General features: G+C 59.4%; 9 protein-coding genes across 9 annotated transcripts; 3 read left to right on the plus strand and 6 right to left on the minus strand.

The window, feature by feature from the left end:
• Positions 1-198: 198 nt before the first annotated feature.
• Positions 199-1,673, plus strand: VTJ83DRAFT_712 (uncharacterized protein; the record flags this gene model as incomplete). The annotated part of the gene is made up of 5 exons (XM_071013907.1): positions 199-523; positions 597-692; positions 755-922; positions 977-1,209; positions 1,317-1,673. The coding sequence occupies 5 exons, from the start codon at positions 199-201 to the stop codon at positions 1,671-1,673; spliced, it is 1,179 nt and encodes a 392-aa protein (XP_070870065.1).
• Positions 1,674-2,311: 638 nt separating this feature from the next.
• Positions 2,312-5,023, plus strand: VTJ83DRAFT_713 (uncharacterized protein; the record flags this gene model as incomplete). Its single annotated transcript, XM_071013918.1, has 3 exons — positions 2,312-2,505; positions 2,582-3,329; positions 3,392-5,023. The coding sequence occupies 3 exons, from the start codon at positions 2,312-2,314 to the stop codon at positions 5,021-5,023; spliced, it is 2,574 nt and encodes an 857-aa protein (XP_070870066.1).
• A 319-nt stretch (positions 5,024-5,342) lies between these two features.
• Positions 5,343-8,955, minus strand: VTJ83DRAFT_714 (uncharacterized protein; the record flags this gene model as incomplete). The annotated part of the gene is made up of 2 exons (XM_071013929.1): positions 5,343-5,700; positions 5,774-8,955. The coding sequence occupies 2 exons, from the start codon at positions 8,953-8,955 to the stop codon at positions 5,343-5,345; spliced, it is 3,540 nt and encodes a 1,179-aa protein (XP_070870067.1).
• A 2,247-nt stretch (positions 8,956-11,202) lies between these two features.
• VTJ83DRAFT_715 (uncharacterized protein) lies at positions 11,203-12,425 on the plus strand (the record flags this gene model as incomplete). The annotated part of the gene is made up of 2 exons (XM_071013940.1): positions 11,203-11,268; positions 11,709-12,425. 2 exons carry the CDS (start codon positions 11,203-11,205, stop codon positions 12,423-12,425), a joined length of 783 nt encoding a protein of 260 aa, XP_070870068.1.
• Positions 12,426-12,781: 356 nt separating this feature from the next.
• Positions 12,782-14,670, minus strand: VTJ83DRAFT_716 (uncharacterized protein; the record flags this gene model as incomplete). Its single annotated transcript, XM_071013951.1, has 3 exons — positions 12,782-12,934; positions 12,995-14,537; positions 14,600-14,670. 3 exons carry the CDS (start codon positions 14,668-14,670, stop codon positions 12,782-12,784), a joined length of 1,767 nt encoding a protein of 588 aa, XP_070870069.1.
• A 1,296-nt stretch (positions 14,671-15,966) lies between these two features.
• VTJ83DRAFT_717 (uncharacterized protein) lies at positions 15,967-17,939 on the minus strand (the record flags this gene model as incomplete). The annotated part of the gene is made up of 2 exons (XM_071013962.1): positions 15,967-17,647; positions 17,713-17,939. 2 exons carry the CDS (start codon positions 17,937-17,939, stop codon positions 15,967-15,969), a joined length of 1,908 nt encoding a protein of 635 aa, XP_070870070.1.
• A 436-nt stretch (positions 17,940-18,375) lies between these two features.
• VTJ83DRAFT_718 (uncharacterized protein) lies at positions 18,376-18,839 on the minus strand (the record flags this gene model as incomplete). Its single annotated transcript, XM_071013973.1, has 2 exons — positions 18,376-18,493; positions 18,556-18,839. The coding sequence occupies 2 exons, from the start codon at positions 18,837-18,839 to the stop codon at positions 18,376-18,378; spliced, it is 402 nt and encodes a 133-aa protein (XP_070870071.1).
• A 1,074-nt stretch (positions 18,840-19,913) lies between these two features.
• VTJ83DRAFT_719 (uncharacterized protein) lies at positions 19,914-21,301 on the minus strand (the record flags this gene model as incomplete). Its single annotated transcript, XM_071013984.1, has 2 exons — positions 19,914-20,493; positions 20,577-21,301. 2 exons carry the CDS (start codon positions 21,299-21,301, stop codon positions 19,914-19,916), a joined length of 1,305 nt encoding a protein of 434 aa, XP_070870072.1.
• Positions 21,302-21,927: 626 nt separating this feature from the next.
• On the minus strand, positions 21,928-24,839 carry VTJ83DRAFT_720 (uncharacterized protein; the record flags this gene model as incomplete). Its single annotated transcript, XM_071013996.1, has 6 exons — positions 21,928-21,947; positions 22,051-22,146; positions 22,211-23,654; positions 23,741-24,026; positions 24,094-24,205; positions 24,260-24,839. The coding sequence occupies 6 exons, from the start codon at positions 24,837-24,839 to the stop codon at positions 21,928-21,930; spliced, it is 2,538 nt and encodes an 845-aa protein (XP_070870073.1).
• Positions 24,840-25,948: the final 1,109 nt, after the last annotated feature.

The following is a 25,948-nucleotide window of genomic DNA, read 5'->3' on the forward strand; positions in this document are numbered from 1 at the left end:
TTCAGGGGGCCGCTAACGCTGACTAGGGAGGTAACTACTACAGTAGCAATGAATAGGCAAATGTAGGCCATTAGTAATGCATGTCATCGAAACAACCTATCCACAGCAAAGGCGGGACGAGATTTCCAAGTCCGTATCCCCGCTTCGGACCTACGCGTGAAGCTGTCGCCACAGTCCTTCGTCCAGCACAATCGCAACATGATGGAGAACGAAGAGCCCACTGCATCCAGGCCCATCCGCGTCGGCATCGTCGGCTACGGCTTCTCCACCCAATGCTTTCACCTGCCTTTCATCCTCCCGAACCCCCATCTCGAGGTCTATGCCTTTTTGCAGCGGGCTCCGGCGCCGGCGGATCCAAAAGATGCACCCCGTTGGGGTCACTGCACCATCGATTTCCCCAAGGCCAAGCACTACCGGACGGCTGACGACTTTTTTGCCGACGACGGCATTGAGCTGGTCATTGTGTGCACCTCATCAGCTCATGGAGACTACGCCAAGAAGGCGATTCTGGCTGGGAAGCATGGTGGGTGATGTGTCGCCACGTATAGGATGTAAACAGCCGGAAATTGCTTGTGCTGATGGATGGCTTGATGCAGTCGTCGTTGAGAAGCCTTTTGTTGCCACCAGTGCCGAGGCGGACAGCCTGATCGAGCTGGCCAAGAAGCAAGGCAAACTCCTGACCGTCTACCACAGTGAGCGTTGACCCCGGCGTTTCGAGGCTTCGTCGGTACCCTGTTGACGTGGATCTCCCCAGACCGGCGGTTTGACAGCGACTTCCGCACGGTTCAGCATGTCGTTGAGAAAGGAGCTCTGGGCGACGTGCTCGAGGCCGACATTCATTTTGACTATCCTGATCCAGGCTGGATCTCGGGATGGACGAGCAAGGAGTACATCCCCGGCGAGGGCATGATGTTTGCCCTTGGTACGTCGTTGGAACAAGCGGAGAAACACAACATGCCATGCTGACCTTGGAAAGGCACCCACACCATTGACCAGGCGCTCGTGCTCTTCGGCCGGCCGGCGTCCGTGACAGCCTTTCTGCGCTCGAACCGCGGCACCGATAGCAAGATTGACGACAGCTTCACCATCGTCCTGCAGTATTCCGGAGAGAAGAAAAACCTCCTCGTCACCATCAAGACGGCCATCATCACGCACATGACGGACCAGCTGCGTTTCTTTGTCCGCGGCACCCGGGGGACCTTCCTCAAGGTATCTGACCCCCTGTCGCCTGTCCTTGATACAACGCAGGATGCCACAAGAAACCAGGCTTTGGCCCTAGTGTCGCTGTCTTGCTAAGAAACCCGCTTCTCGCACAGTTCGGCACGGATCCTCAAGAAGGCCAAGCCATCGCCGCCCCAGGCCGGCCGGCGACGAGCCCCGAGACGGGTGTCGAGGACGAGCGGATCTGGGGCACGCTAACGACGCTGGACCCGGCGCCGGACCACCCGGACCCCAGCCGCAACCCGCTGAGCTACGAAAGAACAGACAAACACTACGTGACCCGTTATCCGAGCCTCCCAGGATGGTACCGCGGTTACTACGAGAACGTTGCCGCGGCGGTGCGCGGGCAGGCCGAGGTGTACGTAAAGCCGGAGACGGCGAGGGACGGGCTGCGAATCATCGAGCTGGCCCGGGAGTCGCATGAGAAGGGGTGTACCGTGCCTTGGTCGTAGAGACACCGTGGGTGTTGGTAGTATTCGAGGAAGTCGGCTATCGGGGAGAGGGAGCTGCGTTACAATGGGGAAATTCAGAGAGCGGCATAAAGCTTGGAACCTGGATAACAGCTCTTCTCTCCCAGACAGCGTGTTGGGCCCCCTTGGCCGCCGAGGAAAATAGGTACATTTCAAATGCCGGCCTCGTTCCCGGTTATTAAGTCGGCATTGGGGTGCGGGAGAAGGCCAAACTTACACCTTGTTCTGCGGTCTCCGTGGCCCCGGATTTCATCGGGTCCGGTTGTCCATGTTGCAACCCATCGAATGAGAGCTCGCCTCGCCGTGCTATCACCCAGCTGGTATCCTCACGCCGTACGCTAGTAGGAGAAACAAAGAGGGCAAGATGGCCAGTCCGGCCGTGCAAAGGGAGCCTGGAATGGCTCCTCGAAGGCGCCCTCATAAATGTTGGCCGCACTTTACAAGATGTAATTAACCGCTCATTGAGCCAAGTGCCACGTCCCACAGCAGTGACTCCACGGCGATGATCTGGATGCCGGACGTGTTTCCGATGATGTCCAGCAGCGTGCTATTTAAACATGAGCCTGCTGACATGCCATGTAGCCCTCTTGGACCATTTCGTTTCCAGGTGAGCAACCACCATGAAGCTCTTGCTCGGCTGGAAGCTGGCGATCGCCGTCGCCGTCAGGGGAGCGGTTGGGTTGGAGTACCCCGACTGCATCAACGGACCGCTGGCGAACAGCACGGTATGCGATGTGACAGCGTCGCCGGCGGACCGGGCCGCCGCCCTGGTCAAGCTGATGTCGGTGGCCGAGAAGCTGGACAACCTTGTCGAGTACGTCACGGGGGGTGCTCCCATCGAATAGATCCATCTCTCTGTCTTGAGCTCGTCTGACGCTGACCGCTGCCAGCATGGCCAAGGGAGTCCCTCGGCTAGGATTGCCTCCGTATGCGTGGTGGAGCGAGGCGTTGCATGGTGTTGCGCTATCCCCGGGTGTCACATTCAACTTCACGGGCATCCACTTTTCGAATGCGACGTCCTTCGCCAACACCATCACGCTGGCTGCCGCATTCGACGATGACCTGGTATACCAGGTGGCCAGCGCCATCAGCACAGAGGCCAGGGCCTTTGCCAACGCTGGGCTCGCCGGCCTGGACTACTGGTCTCCCAATGTCAACCCCTACAAGGATCCCAGATGGGGGAGAGGGCATGAGGTGAGGGACCCTGCTTTATTCACCACCACCATCATCACCGGCCAAGGAGTAACCGAGAATCTCGATCAGACGCCGGGTGAAGATCCTGTACGCATCAAAGGCTATGCGAAGGCGTTTCTTACGGGCCTGGAGGGCGACGGGCCCGCGAGGAAGGTCATCGCCACATGCAAACACTACGCAGCATACGACCTAGAGCGCTGGCAAGGCGTCACACGCCACGACTTCAACGCCGTCGTTTCTCTCCAAGACCTCGTCGAGTACTATCTGCCGCCCTTCGAAACGTGCGCACGCGACGTCAACGTGGGCTCCATCATGTGTTCGTACAACGCCGTCAACGGCACGCCGGCCTGCGCCAACACGTACCTCATGGACGACATCTTGCGGAAGCACTGGAACTGGACGGCGCATAACAACTACGTCACAAGCGACTGCAACGCGATCCAGGTGCGTGGCGTTTTGCATCTTTGTTGCTCTGACAGGGGGGAAACTGACTTGGGCCGTCCCAGAACTTCCTCCCGAGCTTGCACAACTTCTCCCAGACCCCCGCCGAGGCCGCCGCCGCCGCTCTGAACGCCGGCACGGACACCATCTGCGAAGTCCCTGGTTGGCCTCCGTACACCGACGTCGCCGGTGCCTACCGCCAAGGCCTGGTCTCTGAAGCCGTCATCGACCGAGCCCTGCACCGGCTGTACGAAGGGCTCGTCCGCGTAGGCTACTTTGATCCCCCCACGTCCGCGTCCCCGGCCGCCTCCTACCGCTCTCTCGGCGCCTCCGACGTGAGCACGCTCGAGCACCAGGCGCTCGCCTTCCAGTCCGCCGCCGACGGGCTCGTCCTCCTCAAGAACGTCAACGGCACCCTCCCCCTGCGCGACGTGATCCCCTTTCCGCCCGTCACCCTGACCGGCCGCCCCGTGGCCATCATCGGCCACTGGGCCGCCCCCAACGCCCACGTGCTCGGCGGCTACAGCGGCGTGCCCCCGTACCTCCTGAGCCCGCTCCACGGGGCGGAGCTGCTCCAGCTCAACTACACCTACGCCGCGGGCCCGCCCGTGGCCGCCGCCGCCGCCGCCGCCGCTCCTGACGCGCCCGACGGCTGGACCGCCCCGGCCCTCGCGGCCGCCGGCGCGGCAGACGTCATCCTCTACTTTGGCGGCACCGACCTGTCGGTGGCGAGCGAGGATCGCGACCGGGACTCGCTCGCCTGGCCGCCGGCGCAGCTGTCCCTCGTCGAGGCCCTCGCCTCGCTCGGGAAGCCGCTCGTGGTGGCCCAGCTGGGCGACCAGCTCGACGACGCGCCGCTCCTCGCCAACCCCAACGTCAGCGCCGTCCTCTGGGCCGGCTACCCCGGCCAGGCGGGCGGGCTGGTGGCCCTGTACGCCATCCTCGGCCTCGCGGCGCCGGCGGGGAGGCTGCCGGTGACGCAGTACGCCGCCGACTACGCGCGGCGCGTGGACATGACGGACATGCGGCTCCGGCCCGACCCCGCGCCTCGCCCGGCCGACGGCCGCGGGGCCGCCCCTCGGCGCGACCGTCCTGCCGGCGAAAGCAGCGCGGCGGCGGCGGCGGCGCCCTTCCCGGGCCGCACCTACCGCTGGCTGCCCCCCTCGTCGCCGCTGAGCACCCTCCCCTTCGGCTTCGGGCTGCACTACACCCGGTTCCGCGCGCGGCTCGGCGTCTTCCCGACCCTCTCCTTCACCACCGCCTCCCTGCTCGCCGGGTGCGCCAACTCCACCGCCTACCCCTACCCGGACCTCTGCCCCTTCCCCGTCACCGTCTCCGTCTGGGTCTCCAACCTCGCCGCCCCGCAGGACCCCGGCGGAGGCGTCACGTCCGACTACGTCGCGCTCGTCTTCGCCGCCGGCGAGTACGGCCCGCGGCCGTACCCCGTCAAGACCCTGGTGGGGTACAAGCGGCTGAGGGCGATCGGGCCGGGCCAGACCCAGGCCGCCGTGGTGGACATCAAGCTGGGGGATTTGGCCAGGGTGGATACGAACGGGAACCGGATCTTGTATCCTGGCAGGTACAAGTTTGTGCTGGATGTTGGACAGGATGGGAACGGCGTGGATGAGGTCGAGTTTGACGTGACGGGCGACGAGGTGGTGTTGGATGTTTGGCCTCAGCCGAGAGCTCAGCCTTAGCCAAGAGAGGAGCCAACAGTATTGCATGCGGCTGGGTGGCGGAAAAGCGGGTAGACGACAGACGGTCGCCAGGCAGACAAGATATCGGGTACCAACAACGGAGCAAAAGAAAGGAGAAGGAAGATGCACATCAATACCTCGGGATTTTCACGAGTCAGAGCTACCGCCCGAATACTCAACTCCACTGCCATGCAGATCCTTTATCTACATTAAGTATGGTATGTCCGTAGGCCCGCTGCTGTTTGATATGTACAATCCACAACAGACAGCCCTAAGGATAGAAAAAAAAAAAAAACAGAAAATCCAAAGCGTGAGAATGTTAACGGCGCACCCTCGACAGGGCCGCCGCCGACATGGTCCTCTCCACACCCGTAGCCGTCACCTGGGGGGCGGGCGTGGTGCTCCTCGTCGGCGGCTGCGAGCGGTTGTGCTGCATGTGGGCCTTGACGAGGTGACCCGCGGCGAGGGCCGAGCAGAGCGAGAGCTCACCGGCCAGGACGGCAGCGGCGATGATGCGCGCCAGGCGCCGGGCGTTCTCGCCCGGGCTGGTCGGGTGGGGCCCGCGCACGCCGAGCATATCGAGCATGGCGGCCTGCGGTTCAAGGATGGTGCCACCGCCGAGGGTGCCGACTTCGAGAGAGGGCATCGAGACGGAGATCTGCAGGTTTCCACGGAGGCTGGGGCCAGTTAGCTTTGGGGATCTTTTTTTTTTTCTTTCCTTTTTGGGTTTCTGGTTGATATACTACTCACTTCCTCATGATGGTGATGCAGTTGGCGCTCTCGACCACCTGGGCCGGGTCCTGGCCCGTGGCGAGGAACACGGCGGCGACGATGTTGGCGGCGTGGGCGTTGAAACCGCCGACCGAGCCAGCCATGGCGGAGCCGATCAGGTTCTTGTTCACGTTCAGCTCGACCATGCTGTCGACGTCGGTCTTGAGGACGGTCTTGACGACCTCGGCGGGGATGATGGCCTCGGCGACGACGCTCTTGCCGCGACCGTCGACCCAGTTCACGGCGGCCGGCTTCTTGTCGGTGCAGTAGTTGCCGCTGACGGAAACGATGTGCATATCCTCGAAACCCTCCGTCATCATGACGCTGAGAGCGTGCTCGACGCCCTTGGAGATCATGTTCATGCCCATGGCATCGCCCGTGGTCGTCTTGAAGCGGATGTAGAGGTTGGTGCCGGCCATCGCCGTCTTCATGGATTCGAGGCGGGCGAAGCGGCTCGTCGAGTTGAAGGCCTTCTTCATGACCGACTGGCCCTTTTCCGAGTCGAGCCAGAGCTTGGCGGCGCCGGCGCGCTCGAGGGTCTCAAAGGCAACGCAGGGGCCGCGGGTCATGCCGTCGGCGGTCAGCACGGTCACGGCGCCGCCGCCCGAGTTGATGGCCTTGCAGCCGCGGCTCGTGCTAGCGACCAGGACGCCCTCGGTCGTGGCCATGGGGATGAAGTAGCTCTGTCCGTCGACAACCAGCGGCCCGGCGACGCCGACGGGCAGCGGCATGTAGCCAATGACGTTCTCGCAGCAGGCGCCGTGGACCTGGGCCCAGTTGTAGTTCTGGTAGGGCAGCTTAGACCGCTCCAGGAAGCCCGTGAGGTCGGCGGTCGCCTTGGTCCGTGAGATGATGGTCCGGCGGACCTTGACGGCGCGCGTGAAGTCCTTGAGCGTCTTCTCGAGAGCGTATCCGGGGATCTTGCCGCGCAGGGAAAGCGCAACGACCTCTTCGTCGTTCAGCTCGTGGGCGCGCTTCTCGGCCAGCATCTTCTCCATCTCCTCCTTGCTGCGGATGACCACGGGCTGGTCGGCGGCCTGCGAGTCCTCGCTCTTCTTGGCCGCCTTGGGGCTCTCGCTCTCGTCATCGGTGAGGGCGGGCGTGGGCGGGATGGACCTGGGAGAGGGCGGGGACTGGGCGTAGCCGCCGCCGCCGCCGATCGGGAGGCTGACGTTCTCGGAGTCGTTGAACTTTTCGGCGCGGGCCAGCTCCTTGGCGTCGATGGGATGATCCGGCAGGTTGGGGTCCTTGATGCCCAGCCGGGCGGCGTTGAACAGATAGCCGTTCAGGGCGACGCTCATGACGAGGGCGACGACGATCCACTTGGAAAGAACGGGATCTTCCAAGCTCTTCAGGATGCTGCCGACCATGCGACCGCCGACGCCGTAGCCGGCGAGGTCGGCGTAGGTTTCGTTGTCGACGCCTTCGATGGGCTGGGGAAGGTCGTAGTGGACCGAGGGGAACTCGAGCTCGTAGTGGATGGGGGTGAGGACCGTGATGATGGTCTCGCGGCCGGCCGCCTTGGCGGTCTCGAGGATCATGTCGAGGCCGTTGGAAGCCACCTTGAAGGGGTCCACGACGGGGGGCGAGCTGATGCCGCCGAGGCCGCGGGCCCACGACGAGAACTGCGAGATGGAGTGGGTGCTGCGGAAGGGAATGGTGACGAGGTTGAGGGCGTTGATGAGGAAGAAGCCCGAGACCATGATGAGCTTGAACTTGGGGATGTGGGTGCTCTTGACCTGGCGGCCGAAGAGGCTGGCGCCGGGCTGTTCGTCCTGGGCCCAGCCGTTGCTCTGCGCGACGTTCTCGGCGACGCGGCGGCTCACGCCGTCGTCCTCGAGGGCCCTGCGCATCTCGACGTGGCGCTTGATGCGGTTGATCTCGAGCTTGATGCAGAGGATGGCCGTGTAGAAGGAGAAGAGCAGGATGCAGTCGAAGAAGAGGATCCACGCGGCGAGGAAGCAGAACTGCTGCAGGCCGCCCTGGACGCCCGAAGCGGCGCCGACGATGAGGATGCCGACCTCGATGGCGTAGTCCTTGACGATGCCGAAGCCCTTGTCCTTGATGGCGTTGTAGATGGCGGACTGGATGATGCTGCCCGAGGTGACGCTGGCCGGCTTGGAGCCCTTGCCCGGCGCGGCGTCGGCGCGGCGGTGATCCAGGGCGTGCGACAGGACGGCGCGGGTGAGGACAATGTTCTTCTCGAAGCCGATGGTGACGACGAGGAACGGCAGGCCCTCGGAGAGCAGGACCATGGAGACGGGGACGCCCAGCTTGGTGGTGACGAAGAGGCCGAACAGGAAGGCAAAGGTGGACGAGAAGATGACGCTCGTGGCCAGCCAGAAGTTGGAGCCCATGCGGCGCATCGACAGGAAGAGCGAGACGAAGGTGAGGTGCATCGAGATGTAGCCGAGGGCCATGATGACGATGTCGAGGGTCTCGGCGTTCCTGAGCAGGTCCGTGAACTCGGTCCAGCCGTTGCGAAGCCAGCGGGCGAGGCTGCTGCGCGTCTGCACGCGAGCGGCCTTCATGATCCACATCTTGTTCTCGCGGCCGCCGGGGATCTCGCGGGTCTCGGGCGAAGGCGTGCCGTTGGGGATCTCCTGGGCGACCGTGAGGAACTCGGAGGCCTGGTCGTACGGCATGGCGAAGGCGAGGGCGCTGTCCTGCGAATAGGCGGCGAACGAGTTGGAGGTGGAGGGGAGCTGGCGGATCGAGAGGTTCTGCGGGATGGGAACCGTGTTGACCAGAGGAGGAGCCGCCTTGGACGGGTCCGCCGAGAGCGACTCGGGGAAGACGAGGGTCAGGAGGGCGAGGTGGTCGGCGGTGGGAGGGATTTGGGCCTCGGCGTCGTAGGTCTGCCATGCCCAGTTCGTGTCCTCGGCGGCCCTGAGCAGGCGGCTGCCCTCGACGAGCGAGGACCACTCGACCTTCCGGACGCTACGGGTGGCATCGAAGAGGCTTTCCTCGAGCAGCCCCATGTAGGAGGAGCTCGCGAGCAGGGCGGTGATGACGATGGTTTGGATGGGGTGGGTGGAGGTGAGGCGGGCGAGCACCTGGAGCAGCGGCGTCACCTTCTTGTTGAGCCACGAGGGAGCCACGGCCTGGGCCGGAGGCTGCTCCCCGCGGAAGCGCGAGGGCAGGAAATTCGAGACGACCATGGCGGAGGAGAGAGTGCAGGGAGTCGCCAAAAGTTTACTGAGAAGGGCAGCTCATGAGGGAAGAAGCCGAGCTACCATCCGAGGCCCGTCAGCAAACGCGTTCCTTTTAATGTTTCCCCGCCGGTTTCCAACCCATTACGTGAAGGTAGGCAAGCAGAGGCAGGTAGCGTCGTCGGGAATTCTTAGGGGACAAGTTTGGAGGGCAAACCCTGTTGTTGGGCGTGTGTTGTGGTGAGGGAGGGTGGGTCGTTGGACGTGGATACCAGAAGAGATCCCAAGGATCGGCTTCGGGCATGTGGCCATGGAGACGAGAGGAGAGAGAGAGAGAGAGAGAGAGAGAGAGAGAGAGAGAGAGAGAGATTACTTACATAGAAACCACAAAGAAAAATCAGGGGAGGGGAGGAAGGCAAATCGAGGACGGTTGTGTTGGCTCTCGGGATCGAGAAACAAACACACAAAAGTAACCGGCCGCGAAAGTCTTCGGGGTCTGCACGGCACGGCCCAGTGCGTGGGGTGGCGGCGAATGGCGGGTCGGGTCGAGGCTCGGAGCTGGGTCTAGGCCGGGTTTCCCATTTACTGCGTACCAAACGCGAGGGCCGAGTTGGTGTGAAGGGCAAGCCGTAAGAGCGTGTGCGTGTGCCGTGATGTTGGGCTTTTTGGTGTTGAGCGGCAGCCAGCCCCAGGGTGGAAACGAGGGCAATGGCAATGTTGAATTGGGCGTCCAGAGAGACCTGACGGGGTATCCCACCAGGAAGAGCGGCGGTAATCTAGTCTCGCTTGGGGCTGGGCGGTGATGGAGTCTTATTTAAAAAAGAATTTCTGGCCGATGGAGACGGCACTTTGTTGAACGTGAAAGCGGGAGGTTCCTCGAACCAGCAACCCCGGCTCCGTTTTTGCCAGTTGCACGCCGAACCGGTGGGTCGTTGGGCGCTGGCCGCCTCTGATTGGCCATGCTCGCCCGCGCGCCTCCTATTCAAGTTTGGTCTTCTGGAAAACGTGGATCTTGGCATTCCATGGTTTGCTGTGTCGTGCTGCAGGTTTCCCTGTCGCCGCTCCTCCTCCCCCCCCCTGTCTTGCTGCTGCTGCTTGATGTCAGCGCGCTTACCCCTTTATGGCCCTGTTCCTTGCGTCCGCCAACACCGTTTTTTTTTTTATTATTATTATTTTGGTTTGATCGATCTTGGGCAGACATGAACTGTTGGTTCGCGTTGAGGCGGTCAGGGCTTTGACGTGCTTGGATGTGGTGGGATTGTTCTGGACTCGGGCTGTTGGTATTGTGCTCGGCCTCCTCCTTTGGTCTCGAGCCGCTCCCGGCCCCAGGTGATCATGGCCACCTCTGCTCCCTTTTGATCCGTCTGACACCTTTCGAGGCTCCAACCTAGCGTTGGGCTTGTTTGCTGCGGACGGACCATGCCCTGGGTCCACGGCGGTCTCAGGCGACTCCCTCGCCGCCCCAGCAGCCCACCCCAACTGTGCCACTTCAGTTCTCAACTCGTCAGGTCCCACTGGGAAACGGAGCAGAAACAAGGGGGCGGCTGCAGATCGATGGCTGTCTGGGTTAGGTAGCCAGCGCCGGTGTGATCGTTTTCCCCTCCCCAAGGCGGTGACCACCGTCGTTGACGTGGACATGTCATGTCATGTCATGGTCCCTCTTCAGTTGTTGACTGCGACTGCGTCCTATGTACAACACAACAGGGAACACGGCATGCTTTGGCTTTTCCGTCCCTTGCAGAACGAACCTGAAGGTTGATCTCACGACCTACCTTGGCTATGGTACATGCCATGTCTCCATGGCAGAAGCGTCCAGGACTTTGACGCTAGCTAGTTATCGCGTTCCCAAACGGATCTTGCATGCTCCAGGTCCGTTCTTTTTTAACGTTTGTTCCTCGGCCTCCAGCGTGCTAACAACGGGCGCTTTCTCAGCGGCACCGGAGGTCGGGCTGGATGAGCTAAGCGGTGAAATCGTGCTGCCAAGCCTTGTGCTGGTGCCCCAGATCCGGGGCCTTTGACCCCCGGGCGGCATCCTCGTGTGGGCTTATCTTATCGGGGCCTCGGGTGTCCATCTGCCCCTCCCTCCGTCCTATTCCGTCCACCTTTTCGTCCCCGCTTCAACGACTCAACAGAACGGCCATGAAACAAGTCGTGGCAGGACATGTGGAACACACCGCAGCACAAAAAGCCCGGGTTTGCGATCACACGTGGTCTGTTCAAGGTTGACATCTCGGCCGCAGCTCTGCCGCAAAAAAAATGACCGATTCCGAGTTTCGGCCAGCTTTGCTGGTCATTGACATGCAAGAGGACTTTTGCCCCCCGGTAAGCGCATTTATCACATGAGTCTCGCATGAGTCCCAAAGGCTTCAAAGCCTTGTGCACACAATCCCCCGGCGTCTCTGCCAGGAGGCGATGGCTCCGCCCATGCCATCTGCATGCCAACGGGTGCTCCGAACCCAAGTCCATCATATCCGCATCGGGGTTTTTTTTCCTTTTAGCCCAGAACTTTCGGCTCCCGTTCGCTCCATGTCCTGGTGTGTTGCATAGAAACAAGAACCCTACCCTCTCTGCGGTCCATAGCCACTGCACAGCCATGGCCGGGCCACTCAGTCAACCAAGGTGTCATGACTCCTTGCGTTGACTTGGACCCCTCATCCCTGACCTCATCTGACGTCTGACGAACATGGGCCGTGCCGACGCCACCGTAAATTTGAACGTTCGTCCATGCTAACCACTGCCTATCCCCGTTCCCTGCCCAACAGTCGGGTGCCCTCGCCGTCGCCTCCGGCCGGGACATCATCCCTCTGATCAACCGCCTCCTCGCCCTTCCCACCATCCCCCTCAAGATCGCAACCAAGGATTGGCACCCGCCGAACCACGTCTCCTTCGCGGCCAACCACCCCCTGGACGACGGTCTTCCTCCCTCCTCCTCCTCCTCCTCCCCCTCCTCCTCCTCCGACGCGAATCCTCACCCCAAGCCCACCAAGCGCCCCTTCCTGGACACGACCGTCATCGCCAACCCCCGCAACCCCTCCGAGCGGTACACCACCCGCCTCTGGCCGGTCCACTGCGTCCAGCACACCCCGGGGGCGTCCCTCGTTCCCGAGCTCGACGTCTCCCGCGTCCAGCATGTGATTGAGAAGGGCACCAGCCCCGACGTGGAGATGTACTCTGCGTTTTGCCCACCGCTTCGCGACCCCAAGGTCTCGGACAGCGGGCTGGCCGCGCTGCTGCGCGAGAACGGCACGACGCACGTCTACGTCGTGGGGCTGGCGGGGGACTACTGCGTGCGTAGCACCGCCGAGGACGCGGTGCGGGAGGGGTTTGTGGCGTACGTGGTCGAGGAAGCGACCAAGGCGGTGGATCCGGGCTTGTGGGAGGATGTGAAGAAGGAAATGGAGGAGAAGGGGGTGCGTGTGGTGAGCGTGGACGGGCCGGAGGTGAGGAGGCTGTTTCAGGAGAAGGGGGGTTCGGAGTGACGATGGGGAGCTTGGGAAGCCGTGCTGAAGTGCACGTCAGAGAGATCAAAGCTGCGTTGGATACCCGGTTGGGATCACAGTTAGCATAGGACGCCTCCGGACCGAATTGCACGTCTAGCCAGGTTGGACTGGCAAAATCCATGCCGGGACAAACACATGCATACCCCAAGGACATGCCACATGCCATGATCAAACCACGCCATGGAATCATTGTCGAGTATACACAGCCTATCGAAAACAGACAAACAATCCTTCCTGGTCCCATTGCATCCCAACGTCCGTCCAGCCCTTCGCCCAGAAAGAACACCCCCAACGCCTCCACCCCTGTATCGTTTTCCAGAATTGCCCCCGCCCCCTTAGCGACCGACACGGATCACGCCGGCGGCGATCAGCTTCTGAATCTTGGTCCGCACGGTCTGGTTCTTCATGTGCTCGGCCAGGGCCGCCGGGTCGGACTGCGCCTGCTGCAGGATGGCCTGCATCACAGGGTCTTGCATGATGCCCATGATCTGCTTCCAGTTAGCATCGGCTGCTTTTCTTCTCAGTCAACCAAGAAATGGGTTGCTGACCTCAGGATCCCTCATGATGCGCTCGCGGGTCTGCTCCTCCGTCTCGTTCTCGCGCGCCGCGTACATGGCGGAGAAGGCCTTCTGCTGCTGGGTCTCGATCTCCTTGGCGTTGGCGCCGTTGTGATGCTCGGCATCGACCTTGAGGGCCTCGGTGCAGGCATCCACCGACTTGCTGTACTCGCGCATGCCGAAGTAGGCCTGCGCCTTGCGGATGTAGGCCCGGATAAACTTGGGGTCCTTCTTGATGGCCATGTCGCAGTCGTCGAGGGCGCTGGGGAACTCGAGCAGCTTGACGAACGCGGCAGCGCGGTTGCTGTACCCGCGCGGATCCTCGGGGGCCCGCTTGATCATCTCCGTGTACGCGGCCACGGCGCCCGGCCAGTCCGACTCCTTGAACTTCTTGTTGCCCTCCTCGCGCGCCTCCTCGGCCTTGACGGGGTCGATGTAGGCCTTCCGTGCCGCCTCAATCTTGGCGCGCTCCGCCGCCCGCAGCTTGTTGACCACCTCCGGGGTGCGGTGCTCGCGCAGCGACTTGTTGTAGAACTCGATGGCCTGCGCGTAGTCGCCCGTCTTTTCGTAGGCCGTGCCGATGCGCGCGTACGACTTGGCAATCACCTTGAAGTCGGCCAACAGCCCACGGCCCTCCTCGGCTGCCTTGGTGCACGTGTCGATGCACGCCTGGTAATCGCCCTTCTCGAAGTAGGCGGCGCCAAGGTTGTTGAGGTACACAATGTCCTTGTGCAGATCCCACGCGGCTTGGTAGTGCTTGATGGCCTCGTCAAAGTTGCGCTTCTTGTAGTTCTCGGTGCCCAATGCCTTCTCCTTGTCGGCCTCCTCCTTGGCCTTCTGCTTGGCCAGCGCCTCCTCGTCCAGCTCCTCCGGCTCCGGCTCCGGCTCCGGCGCTGGCTTGGGCTCTTCCTTCTTCGGCGGCGGCGCTTCCTTCATGGGAACATCCTCCTCGGGCTCCACGCGCGACGAGCCCGAGCCGGTGGGTACGCCATCGGCGCTGTCGCGCAGCTCCATATCCACGCCCATCAGCACTCCCAGCACCTGGATCATGCGGGGATCGCTGAAGAGATCTTGCATGTTGTTGGGGTTCTGCTGGATGGCCTGCAGCTTGGCCATGAAGCTCGGGTCGGCAAGGAGGCCGCTGGTCTTGGGGTTGCTGGCGAGCTTCTGCAGGAGGTTGGGGTCCTTGAACATGGCGCCGAGGCCTTTTGTAGGGTCGAAACCGCCGGGCCCGCCGGCCTCGTTCTCCATGGCACGCTTCACCGAGGCGAGGTCGTTCTTCATGCCGGCGTTGTTGGGGTCGAGCTTGAGGCCCTGCTCGTAGGCATCATGGGCGCCGAGGAGATCGCCCTTGCCGTACAGGGCGGCGCCTTTCCTCCCCCAACCCTTGGGCCAGTCGGGCTTGAGCTCGGTCGTCTTGGTGGCATCGCTCAGCGCATTCTCCCAGTCCTTCTTGGAGGCGTGGGCGGCTGACCGGTTGCTGTACAGGATGTGGTTGGAGGGGTCGAGGGCGATGGCCTGCGTGAACTTGTCGCTGCCAGGGGTCAGGTTGCTGCCTCTCAGCGTGCTCTGTGCGCCAAGCCTGGGGCGACTTACATGGCCTCGTCAAAGTTCTTTGCGGCAATGGCCTTGTTGCCGAGGGCCTTGAGCTCTTCGGCCGTGGACATGGTGGCAGGCGTTGTCTGTCGACTTGGTCAAGAGCGGATCAGCGAGAATCGAATCTGCTTTGGTTGTCACGGCAGGTTGGTCTTCGCGGTGTGCCAAGGTTGGGCTGTTTAGGAGATGTATATTTTTCTGAAGAATCGAGTCGGTTCAGCCTCAAGAAAGGCGTGGTTGCTGCGCAAACAGTTCATGGAAGGCTCTGGACCTTCGATGTCTTTCGATGGAAGCCAAGTCCACGATTGGTCGAGGGCGGGGAAGCTCTCCACTGTCTGCGGGGCAGACCAGGGGCCCTGGTGGGGTCCGAACGAGCAGATGGAGGGGCTGGCGGGCTGCCCCTCAGTGGGGTAAACAGGTGCACGTCCTTGCCTGATCCAAGCCGCATCACCAGACTTTCATGATAAAGGTAGGTACCAATTATATGTGCCTAGGTACCTACTTTGGTACCTTATTCTTCCATGTTAAATGCAATTGTATTGAAAAAAAAAAAAAAAACATCCCCGCCATGGATGGGTATTTGATGTGGAGATGAACGAACATTATGCAGGATCATGTTGGATGTTATGCATGCCCTATGAGCGTGTCCAGTTGCTAGCAAACTGAACATCATTCAAAGAAACAGGGACAGAGAAGATGTCGACGATTGGCGGCCATTAGGTGACGCAGACTCGGGAAGGCCAGGGGGCAGCATCAAACGAGCGTACACGATGTTGGTAGAGTCCCAAAGCCTTCCAACCTACACAACTGCGACGGGCATCACCTACTAAGTAATCCTGTAGATCCCGACAGATGAGTCACGCCGGGACATCCATGAATGCCGGAGCTTTGGTAGCTGGGCTGAGCAACACGATCGCCTCCTACACCTCCTAAACCTTACTGTGGAGCTTTGATACCTATATATACGAGTTCTTTCCGTTGTGCATTGCATCAACGCACTCCGTACCATGACAAAGTCTGCGATGGATCCGGGCGAGCGTTTTCTTAGAAGCCTCGGACAGTCGCGGAGACCGCAAGGGTTGCGAGGCTGGGCGCAGACGCCCTCTGGCGGCTGCTGGGTGAGATGCCACGGTCACTTGTTAGGGGCGAGACGCTGCCTTGGGTGGCTGCGCAGCTGGAGAACTGTCGCTGGGGTGGATGCAATGCATCGTGTAGTGATGTCAGAATCTTCCCCGACTGAGAAGTGCCGTGGACCTTGGTCGGGTTCCCTGGAGCGTCGTAGTCGTAGCATGTACCCTCTGTGCTGCTGTCCCCATCCTCCCCTCCTCTCCCATTTCCACCTTGTAATAATAAGCCTTCCCCCCCGCTCATTCCTCCACCCTGAATCCTCGCAACAACTTGAGTCTGTTTTCCTCGGACTGCTCAAGGATCATGATATCGACGACGTCGATGAAATCTGACTCTTTCGGGCCAATGGCCATCCGCTCAACATCAACCCGGATTAAAGGAAACGGTTCATGATCAAGCTGAAAGGTTCCTCGAGGAGCCGAAATCTCGCATTCCGACTCGCGCTCCATTTTTCGATACAGCCTCCTGCGCGTGCGCCAACGATGCCGCCCTTCATCGGAAAACCAGTCATTCTCCCGCTCTTCCAATACCAGCCTTACCATGGAGACTTTCAAGGACACGTCCGGTCCCCACCCGGTTTTGCAAGAAGCAGGTTTTCGCGTAAAGATGATCCCAAAGCCGAGCTGGGGGGCGTTGTCGCCGTCCGGTATCTTGTCCATTTCGCCGGGCATCAACCGAAAAGAAATCGACCACAGGTCACTCTCCCCGCGGAGATCCCAGGTGCTCGTAGTGCCTAACATGATGATCCCCTCGTGGACCAACATCATGCCGCGACCCCGGTGAACCTGCAACGTGACTTCGCGGTGCCACGTTTCTCCCCAGCGGCGGATCACAAAGTCTCCTGGCCGGAGCTCGGGCTGCACCCGCGGCCCAACCTGGACAAGGCAGCTTCTCTGCAGCAGAGAGTTGAGACCAAAGGCAAAGGGGATCCTGCTGAGGAATATCTGCTTCATCCGGCCATAGCTGTTATGGCCCCAACCGTAGAGCGGCAGGATCACGTTCCATCCCAGGTGGCCATTCATCACTCTCATATCTTCCACCAGGAGCACCGCAAGCTTGACTCGGCGGAGCTGGGTGATTTTGAGCTGCGGCCAGTGGAACACACCGTGCCCGAACTGTTTAAAGGCGGGACCCGTGAGCACGACGTTGGACCCAGAGACGCTCGGATAGGCAGCTCCTCCCGGTGCGCCTGGCGTGTGAGAGTCGGAGAAGCCCTCGGCTCCTCTCCAAGGAACCATGGCGGCTGAGTCTCGGAAGTCCTCGGGAGAGTTAGCAAACAGGCCCACGAGGCCCCGCTCGGCGTATTCTCCCAGCCAGGGAACCGGCATGATGACAGGCTCTCTCATGGCTTCCACAATGTCCTGCGCTAGTTCTGTAACAACGAACTGGCCCCAGGCGAATATCGTGTGGTCCATGGGATTGGCCTTGAGGATTTCCTCCTGGAGCCGACGGAACGCGCGCTTCCCCTCTCCGTAGAGGAGCGGCATATTGACGTCGAAGATGCCGAGCAGACAGTAGGCCACGTCCTCGATGCGCGTTGTCTTGCGGTTGGAGGCCCAGGACATGCGCTTCGCCACGCTGGCCCTTGCCAACGGTAGCTCCCCGCTCAAGTACTCCTCTGGGATGTTGGTTATCTTGCTCAGCATTGCACCGAGCCGGGATCGGGAGCCAAACGCGGTCCAGCTGCGCGCGTAAAACTCGAGCTCACGGGGAGCCAGGAGCTCTTGCAGCGTCCAGCCACGAGTGAACCAGCGTGCGCGTTCGAGCGTGGCGAGGTCGATATCGTCGCCGCCATCGCCCTGCTTGAGAGGTTCGACGTCGACCAGGAACGCGTAGCAGACAGCGGCTTGTTGGTACCACCGGAACATGGAGTTGATGGCCTCGGACAGCTCGGCGCTGCTGCGCTTGTCGATGCAGCAGCTAGAGTATTCATCGCGTCAGCTCCTCCATCTAACCGCTCCGAGAGCACGGGGAGCTAGACACACGTATCAACCCATGCCCACGCGTAACCGTCCTTCTCTGCCTGCTTACAGCAGTAATCAATTTTGGCGTAGCCTTTCTTCTTCTCCAGAACCTCTGTGGGAAGGGTTTGATAATCCTCAAACGACACCTCGTCCTCGTCCCATGTGTGAGACAGGATGGCGTACGGCTCGACGTGCGCATCAGAGATGAACTCTGCGATCTTGCGCGTCTTGACGTTGATGAGTCTCATGTTTGCCCCTCATATGCTCGCCTGAAGCAAGTACATGACACACAATAACATGCACATAAGCCGTGGATTTCCAACTTGGGTGGGCAATAGGGAGGCAGCTCGTTCGTGTTGATGTCGTCCCAGGGAAGCCCTGGGCGTTTACGTGGGATAATTACAAGTAGATCCGTCCCCTGTCAACCATAACTTACCCCACACCCCCGCAGGCGATCGGCGTGGCTTGGCCTTGACAGGCACCAATGTAACAGTACCACCTGAACTAACCCAAAGACGCACCGCACCATACTATAGCTCTCTCCTAAGCAGTCCACGGCATGTGCCAGGGTTGGACATCAGCAAGAGGAGATCTTCATGAACTTCGTCATGTGCAGCACAAGCTTAGACCAGGCGCCCTTCCCACGGAAGGAAACTCCCTCCTTCTCCCGCCGGACTGCCACAGTTACGAGTGGCAGCCCCCGATACGAGGAACGGTACTCGGATCGCATGGCCCATCAAAGATGGTGAACCTCGACGTCTGGGCGTGAATGACATAGACGTTGGTTCCGTTGATGGCGTTGCTGTCAATTCTCTGGTCAGCCGAGCTCACTTGTAACGAGCGGATGGGCCGTCTCGAACGCACAGTTGGAACCCCCAGCCGGGGCTCGGATCGCAGGGAATGGTGATGTTGGTCTGTCCCGCGGACGTGGGCACGTCCGCCGCGATTTGGGTGTAGAAGGGGGGCCAGTCGACAAAGTTGACGAGGAACAGGCTGAAGGTAGAGGGATCGGTGTCGACGTGGCCCCAGCGAATTGTATAGGACTGGCCCTTGACGAGCTCCGCGTCGGACTCGGGCGCGAGGAAGTGGATGGCCGAGGCCAAGGGCGCCGTGGCGAGGGCGGCCGTGAAGAGGGACAGAACACGCATTGTGTTTGTGAAGGAGCGGAAGATGGCAAACGGGTCGAGAAGGGAGCGAATAGCTTTGCCCAAGTTCGGGTGCCGGTTCGAAGGAGAGAATGTCCAAGAAGGAAAGGAGCGGAATGGAAGAAGCCTGGTGGTGGTGAGGAGAGTCGCGAGGGATCAATGTTTGCCGGAACGTGAAGGGGGTTTTATGCTTTGGGTAGCATACAAATCTAGAACACCTGGATCCCTGCCCTACGATTTCACCCCACCTCAATGTTTGCCCATTCTCCATGTCGTTGAGATCTTGTTGGTTGACCTGGCCGCACCAGCGCGCCCCGTGAATCCACCACGGATATCGGAGAAACACGGTGTCTTGGCACGGGTGGCGCCCAGGGGTTTTTTTTTTATCACAACCGGGAAACTTGGTCAGCCCAACACGAGAAAAGCAAAGGAATAGGGCCCATTGACCGTCTGGCCCAACGGTTTCCATAGGTCGGGGGATGTGCGCCTTGCGAACAAGCCCCGGATCTGATGTCCGTGGCGCTCAGCCGCAGAGGAGGCGGCTTGCCGACAGGTCTCGCTGGTGTAAGGTACCTTGGGTGCGTACTTCGAGGTAGGCTTGCGCAGTACTCCGTGCCTGACTGAATCTTGGCACCCAAAGCAGATAGAAGTACGTACTATACTACTCTGTGGATTGACAACAATAACTATGCAGGACGGTTGGGTGGATCATATGCGGATGGTCGGCGGGATCAGGATGGGATGAACCCCCCCCCCCCCCTGGGGCAGAATCAGAGATTGGCTGGCACAGCCGTTGTCGGTTGTCTGACCTGAGTCAGTGATCTGCCCAAGCCCCATCCTGTCATAAACGCCAACATGTCACGCCAGGTTGGAAGGGCAACGTCTCGGAGGTTGGAAGGCCGCAGGTGCTCCATCCCAGCCTCTTGGTCCCCATGATAGGTAGTAGTATATCGAGCTCCTCCACTCTTCCAATCTCCTGAGCCATGTTCCCCTGGTGATTCCCCAGCCATCATGTTTCCTTATTCTCCTTGTGATCCCAGCCATCTTCTGGAGCTCTCTCAAGCCCGGCATCCCCCCCTATCCTTTCTTCGCCTGCGTCTTATTTGCCGGCCTTTCCGCCACCGGCGTCCCGCTCGTCGCCTTGATTGCCCACGACCAATGTCTCTTCGGGTTCTCCGCCAGCTCCCTCATTGATTCGAGATCCCTAGCATACGGACCCGTCTCCCTCTCCAGCGCGGCCGCCGCCTCTCTTGCATACTCCCGCGCCCTCTCCTCGTTGCCAAACATGGAGTAGATCAGCGCGGCCCTTGTGTACGCCGGGGAAAGGTACGCGTCGAGCCTCTCGGCAAGGTACAGCTCGACCAGCTTGGCGCCCATCTCCGGGCGGATGCCTTCGCCGCGGGCACGCGACATGAGGGTCTCGATCTCGTCCTCGAGAGCCTGGATCTGGCGGATGCGGCTGTCCGAGGCGCCGGCCTCCTTGGGAGGCAGGGTGCACTGCTGGCAGCTGCAGCTAAACCCCCAGTCCTCGAGCTGGGAGAGACGCGTGGCCCGGGGGGCCTTGCCAAAGATGTAGCTGATGGTGAGCTCCTCGCCGGGCTGGATATCGCGGACCGCGACGCTGGTGTGGGTGATGTCGCGTAGGCGGTAGTGGACGCTGGACGGGTTAGACGTCTTTCTCGCGACGGAGAGAGGAAGGCAATCATTTTGCGTGAACGCGGGGAAGGATCTGGAACGAACTTTGGCCGGCAGTCGTGGTTCATCTTGCTCACTTCGGGATAGATGCCCAGGTGGGGCGAATGCGTGTTTTCGCCGTCAACAAACACGCGGAACGAGTTCTTTTCCACCTTGTCGTAGACGGTGTCTCCAATCTGGCCGAGGAAGCGTTCCCGGCTAGCCGCGGGCATGCGGTTCACGGCGGCCTTGTAAAGGGCTTCGCGGGCGGCGGGATCGAGCTCGATGTGTAGCTCCGACTGTATCAGCAAGGCCGGCGTCCGCTGCATGATGATCTCGCCTCTGCGGATGGTCCTGTTGGCAAACAAGCCGGCTCCCTTCCCTGGCACCTGTGCCTCGTAGATGGCTCCTGGCTCGACTCCCAGGTTGAGCGGGAAGGGTAAATCGGCGGCGACTGTGGCAATGCGAGCCGAAGTGAGGAGCGACAGGCCGTCGCCGGCTTTGGGGTTGAAGAAGAGACAGAATTGGCCATGGCATTTCTCAGGCCCTACCCAAGGGTCGGGAAGAGCATGCTCCTTGGATGTGTTGTTCTGGGAGGCCCTCCCAAGCCCTGGCTGCTCCTCATCTGGCTGTATCTTCTGCTTCAGTACTGGCCTCGGCGAAGCACAAGTAGCCTGGCCTTCGCGGACTAGGGGGCTCCACAAGCACGATGTCGTTGTATCGACATGGCTGTGAAATGCTGCGGCCAGCCCAGCAGCGGACAGCCCAGCAAGGAGCGAGAGCGTGTGCATGGTCAATCGTTCCTGGACCTGGACCTGGGACGAAGACCTCGGTGGCGTTTGGCAGATGTTTTGGTGTTGTGAGGGATCATCATGATGCTGAGGGCGTCTTACCGAGATATGACAAGGCTGGCTCAGCTAGTTAGCCTGAGCATCTCGGCACTAAGATTGAAATGGAACGTGTCCAGTGACCGGGGTGGCATTTGGCTAAATCATCTGAGGCAGGACGTGCCGCAGCCTAAGTCCAGCCATTGGAGGTGCTCCTCGAGCCCTTGGTAACCAAGCAGAGGAGCAGGCCAAGAAGGCAATAATATCAAACTCTCGCCGTACCGTTCCCAGGGAAAAGGCCGTCATGGCATGCCGGCGCTTGGACGACGAGTTGGATGTGCTGTTCTTCCTGTCTTCCAGTTCCGTCTTGATCCGCCAGAACCCCAGCCAGGGACCCAACACTCCATGCGACAGTACTTCTACGCAGTAGGCAACGCAATCCAACTGGGTATCTTCGGGCGATTGGAAGAGACCAGAGGCATGCTGCAATATGCATCTTTGGTGCAGAATCCATCGAGCAGGTTGCCTAGCAATCCCCATGCACAGGAATCCATCTAAGACATCCATGAATCACCAGGCGGGTCATCTCGTCAGGCATTACGCTGAGATGCTTTTGACCATCAGTTAGAATTGGGTTCATGGGTAGTTGTCCGGGCAGACCGTTCCCAACAGAGAAGCAGTCAGAGCTGAGTAGTATGGAGTCCGTAACTCACCTTCCAATTGCTTCGACGCCTGTTGTTGTCGAGACGCCCGATAGTATCGAAGCAGATCACGTTGATAGGCAATCAGTTCCTCCTCCGCAAGATTTGCTTTTCGCATGGTCAGTTTCAAACGCTGATATCGCGTCATGGAGATTTTCCTTGGGCCACTTACCTTGATCACGCAGATGGTTCAAGGCCATCTCGAATTCTCTGATGGTATGCAGCCCTGCCCTTTGAAGAGCGAAGTTGCATGATGAGACCCCCGATATATTTAGCTTCGTGTTGGGGTACCTCATGATGGCCAGCGCAATAGCAGCGTTCGGGTCTTTGGGACTCGACGGTAGCGTAAGGGCCTCGAGTGGCTTTATGATTGTCTCGGGACCTTTACCATGAGGTTGCCCAGTGGAGAGAACCAGCTCCACCATCTCAAGAGATGTGGCTGCAGCTTTTTTGACCACTTCCTCATCAATCAGCTTTCTATGAGGCTCGTGAGCAATCAAGTCCTGGAGAATATTTCGGCGGAGCCTTCTTATGGCTAATAATAAGTGATCTTGTCGAGGCTGAACACCATATTGCTGTAACGCCCTGACACCTGGACGGAATCCTACGTCGATGGCTGCATGCAATACGCCACTGTTGATCTGGAATTGGCGGTACGGCTTGGGCCGGGCCAGAAGCATGTCAATGATTTCCATGTTCTCATGGACGATCGCGCCTGTTAACGCAATGTAGAAAGTGTCGCCACGATGGCATGCTGCGCCTCGAGATATCAATAGTTTACACACATCCGTGTGGTTGTTCGTTGCAGCAAAGGCTAGGGCTGTGTGCGGTGAGCTTGTCGGGCGTGGCTGTTTGATGTCCACACCGCTGTCAAGAAGCGATTCGACCATCTTGATATCTCCATTTTTGGCCGCCTCCCAAAGCCTCATCGGCTCGGCAGGATCGAGTCGGGGGAAGCTGACGGCCTTCTCGTATGTTGTGTGGTACCGCTCCTTATGTGCCTTGAGCTTTATCGGCTCGTCAAAGCCAATCCTATATGCCCAGCACCCTTCAAAGTGACAACGGAACGGGAGGTCGTGTCGTGAGATGTGTTTATGTCGCAGCTCCTCGGTCTCCATGCCCTCCACGAAGAAGAGACACCAGGGCTTGGGACACTTGTAGGTCAGTCTCCTCCCGTAAAAGTCCTCAAGTGCCCTTTTCGCCTCCGTGTCGACACATCTGTGCCTTAGCCATTCGATACGACGCCGGATGGCGACGGTTCGCGTCTCGATGTTGAAGAACGAGCTTCGTTCAACATCGTCTTTGGGAAGCTCGCGGAGCAAGGTGATCAAATCATCTGGTGTCATCTTGTTGTCGAAGTGATATCCGAGCTTTGAGGCCAAAGCATAAGACTGCAGAAACTGTCCGCCCAACTGAGCCAGAGTTTGCGATTTCGGAGGATCGATCGAGTTCGCCCAGTGCATAAGGTGGCTGTACCAGCACTGAACGGCGTAGTCGTGAAAGGCATAGAAGCCCTTCCTTGCGTTTGAGACGATGCCCTCTTCATTGTCAAAGACCGTGAAAGGACTTGATGTCAAGTGCCTGAGACATAGGGATGCCAATTCTGCATTCCCATTCTCAACATCAATGGCACTGTGAAGGGACAAATACCTATAACCAATCCATATAAGTATATCATCTGATGGCCTATTGAGAAAAGTACTTGCCTGCGCGCAGTAGAGTGAACCAGACGGATTGTATTGTCCGGATGCGTTGCCTCCCCTAGGGCATGATCGACATCCAACAGCGACCCACAAAGCTGCTTGCAGCTGAGCCGGAGGTAGTCATCGTCTTCCACAGTACTTGTCTCCGGTTTAATGCACTCCATTGCTTGGATTTCTCTCCAATAGAGAGTACGCTTCGCGCAGATGACCCTTCTCAAAAGGTTCAGGGCTATATCCCGCTTCGCCCCCTCAGACTCAAGGATCCTGGAAAAGACCCGTTCGTAGCTGTAAGGAATAAGAATCGTGAAATTATCTTGGGAAAATAATCGTAGTATTACCAAAGACCACTTACAGTTTATGAACGTGACGAGGGAACTTGTCGCCCTCGAGCTCCCGCTTCAGAAGCCTCAGTGTGGGCATATTTTCGAGATGGCTCATCATAACCTTCACATACAAAATCATCCCTGGGGTCTGTTAGCACAAGAGACCCTTCTCACGAGGACTGGCTAACTCCTTACCGTCAGCCTGGCTGCACACTTGAGAGACGATCTTGTCCATGAATTCATCCGTAAGATGAAGTTTGGCTTGAAGATCCCTAGCTCGCTTTTGACAGAAACCGCGGATGTCGTCTGCATGCTGGGGTGTTGTGTCCAGGGAGATATCAGGAGCCGACTGGAGAAGCACGTCCAGGACGCCATCTCGTCGGCCGGAGACGAGGACCCTCAAGGAAGCGGAGGGGTCGCCCGCTGTAAATTTCGTCAACTTCTGAAGCCACTCTATCGATTTCGCGGATTCGTCCTGGCACTCTTCAGCCCAATCCACCAGCACATAAGAAGTGCGATAGTTTAATAGTGCAGTCTTGGCGAGGCTCTCCAGCTTGGTGGTTGTAAGCTGAGACGAATCGATGGCGGTAAACTCCTCCAAGAGCTCGGTCGATAGGGTCGGATCCTGAGCAGTGAGCTGTTCTAAAAGCGACCGAAGGAACCCATCATGTGAGGATTTCTTGTCTTGATCGCTGAAGTAGAAATAGGCCACGCAACAACGTGCGTCTTGGAGGCTGGCCACATGCGTCTGGAGCCAGGCGACGATGGCAGACATCAAGGTTGTTTTGCCTATCCACGCTGTTGGGTTAGATCATCACATGCCAAGCTCTTCAAAAGGCTAGGGTTTATTACCGGCCCCGGGCTTTCCGTGTATGAATAGAACTCCCGGACCGGCCAACGAGCCGTTTCGCCAGGCCCGGAAAGTGCCATGCTCGAAGATCCATGTACCGAATGAAGATTCGGACTCGTTCCGTTTGTTGGTCCAGTACTGTTGGCAGGACTGGTAATCTGGCGGTTGGAGCTTTTCCTTGATTTCCCTGAGCCGCGTCTTGTGCCTGTTAGTTTCCTCTTGGGCGGCCTTCTGGTCGTTCTCCTGGCGCACTCGGTCCATCTCTTCCTGCATGTTATGGACCAAGTTGAAGACTACATTCAACTTTGTCGCTTCTAGAATCTCTCGCCGACGTCTGAGGCTCTCAAATATCGGATCAAACTTGGATTTGAACGTTTTCCATGTGGAATGGAAAACCTCCTTCCACCCTAATATCTGTTAGAAGTCCACGTGATCTAGAAAGTGTTTAGGGGGGGCGGTGTGTAGAAATGATTACTCGGCCTGGTGAAGACATCAAGTGCATGGCGGTGGAAGAGAAGCACATCGAAGTAGTAGTCTTCCACGACTTTTGCAAGATCTGGGTAGTTCCTGAACTTGCTCTCGTATTGGCGTAGGCCAGGGATAGAATCCCCGAGTTGAGCGTACACTTTGATCAACATGTCGAGGGAGTCCACGTGCGTTCGTGCAATCTAAAGAGCAGTGATCAGCGTCACGAGCAAGGGCGAAGGTTCAAGGATTGGGTCACTCACCCCCAGCATGAACTTGAGAGGGCCCTGTGAAGTGCGTCAGCGGGTTAATCCATACGCCCACCCGGCAGTCAACCGGTATAGGAAACGATAAGGTAGCTCAGCTACGCAGGATGGTGCTGTATTTACCCAAACAAAGCACAGCACCTCGTTTGTGTTCAGAAACACTTCCACGACCCTCCCCAGTTGTTCCATAGCTTCGATGAAAGCGCCGACGCGACCAAGATAGCGCAGCTTTCCCGTCGGGCCCTGCATCCTCTGGATGTCCTCAATGGTGGCCTCAAGGTCCTCGAGGGTACAAGAAGCGAA

This window comes from Remersonia thermophila, chromosome 1 (assembly GCF_042764415.1).
Source record: "Remersonia thermophila strain ATCC 22073 chromosome 1, whole genome shotgun sequence".
NCBI classification, from domain to species: domain Eukaryota; kingdom Fungi; phylum Ascomycota; class Sordariomycetes; order Sordariales; family Chaetomiaceae; genus Remersonia; species Remersonia thermophila.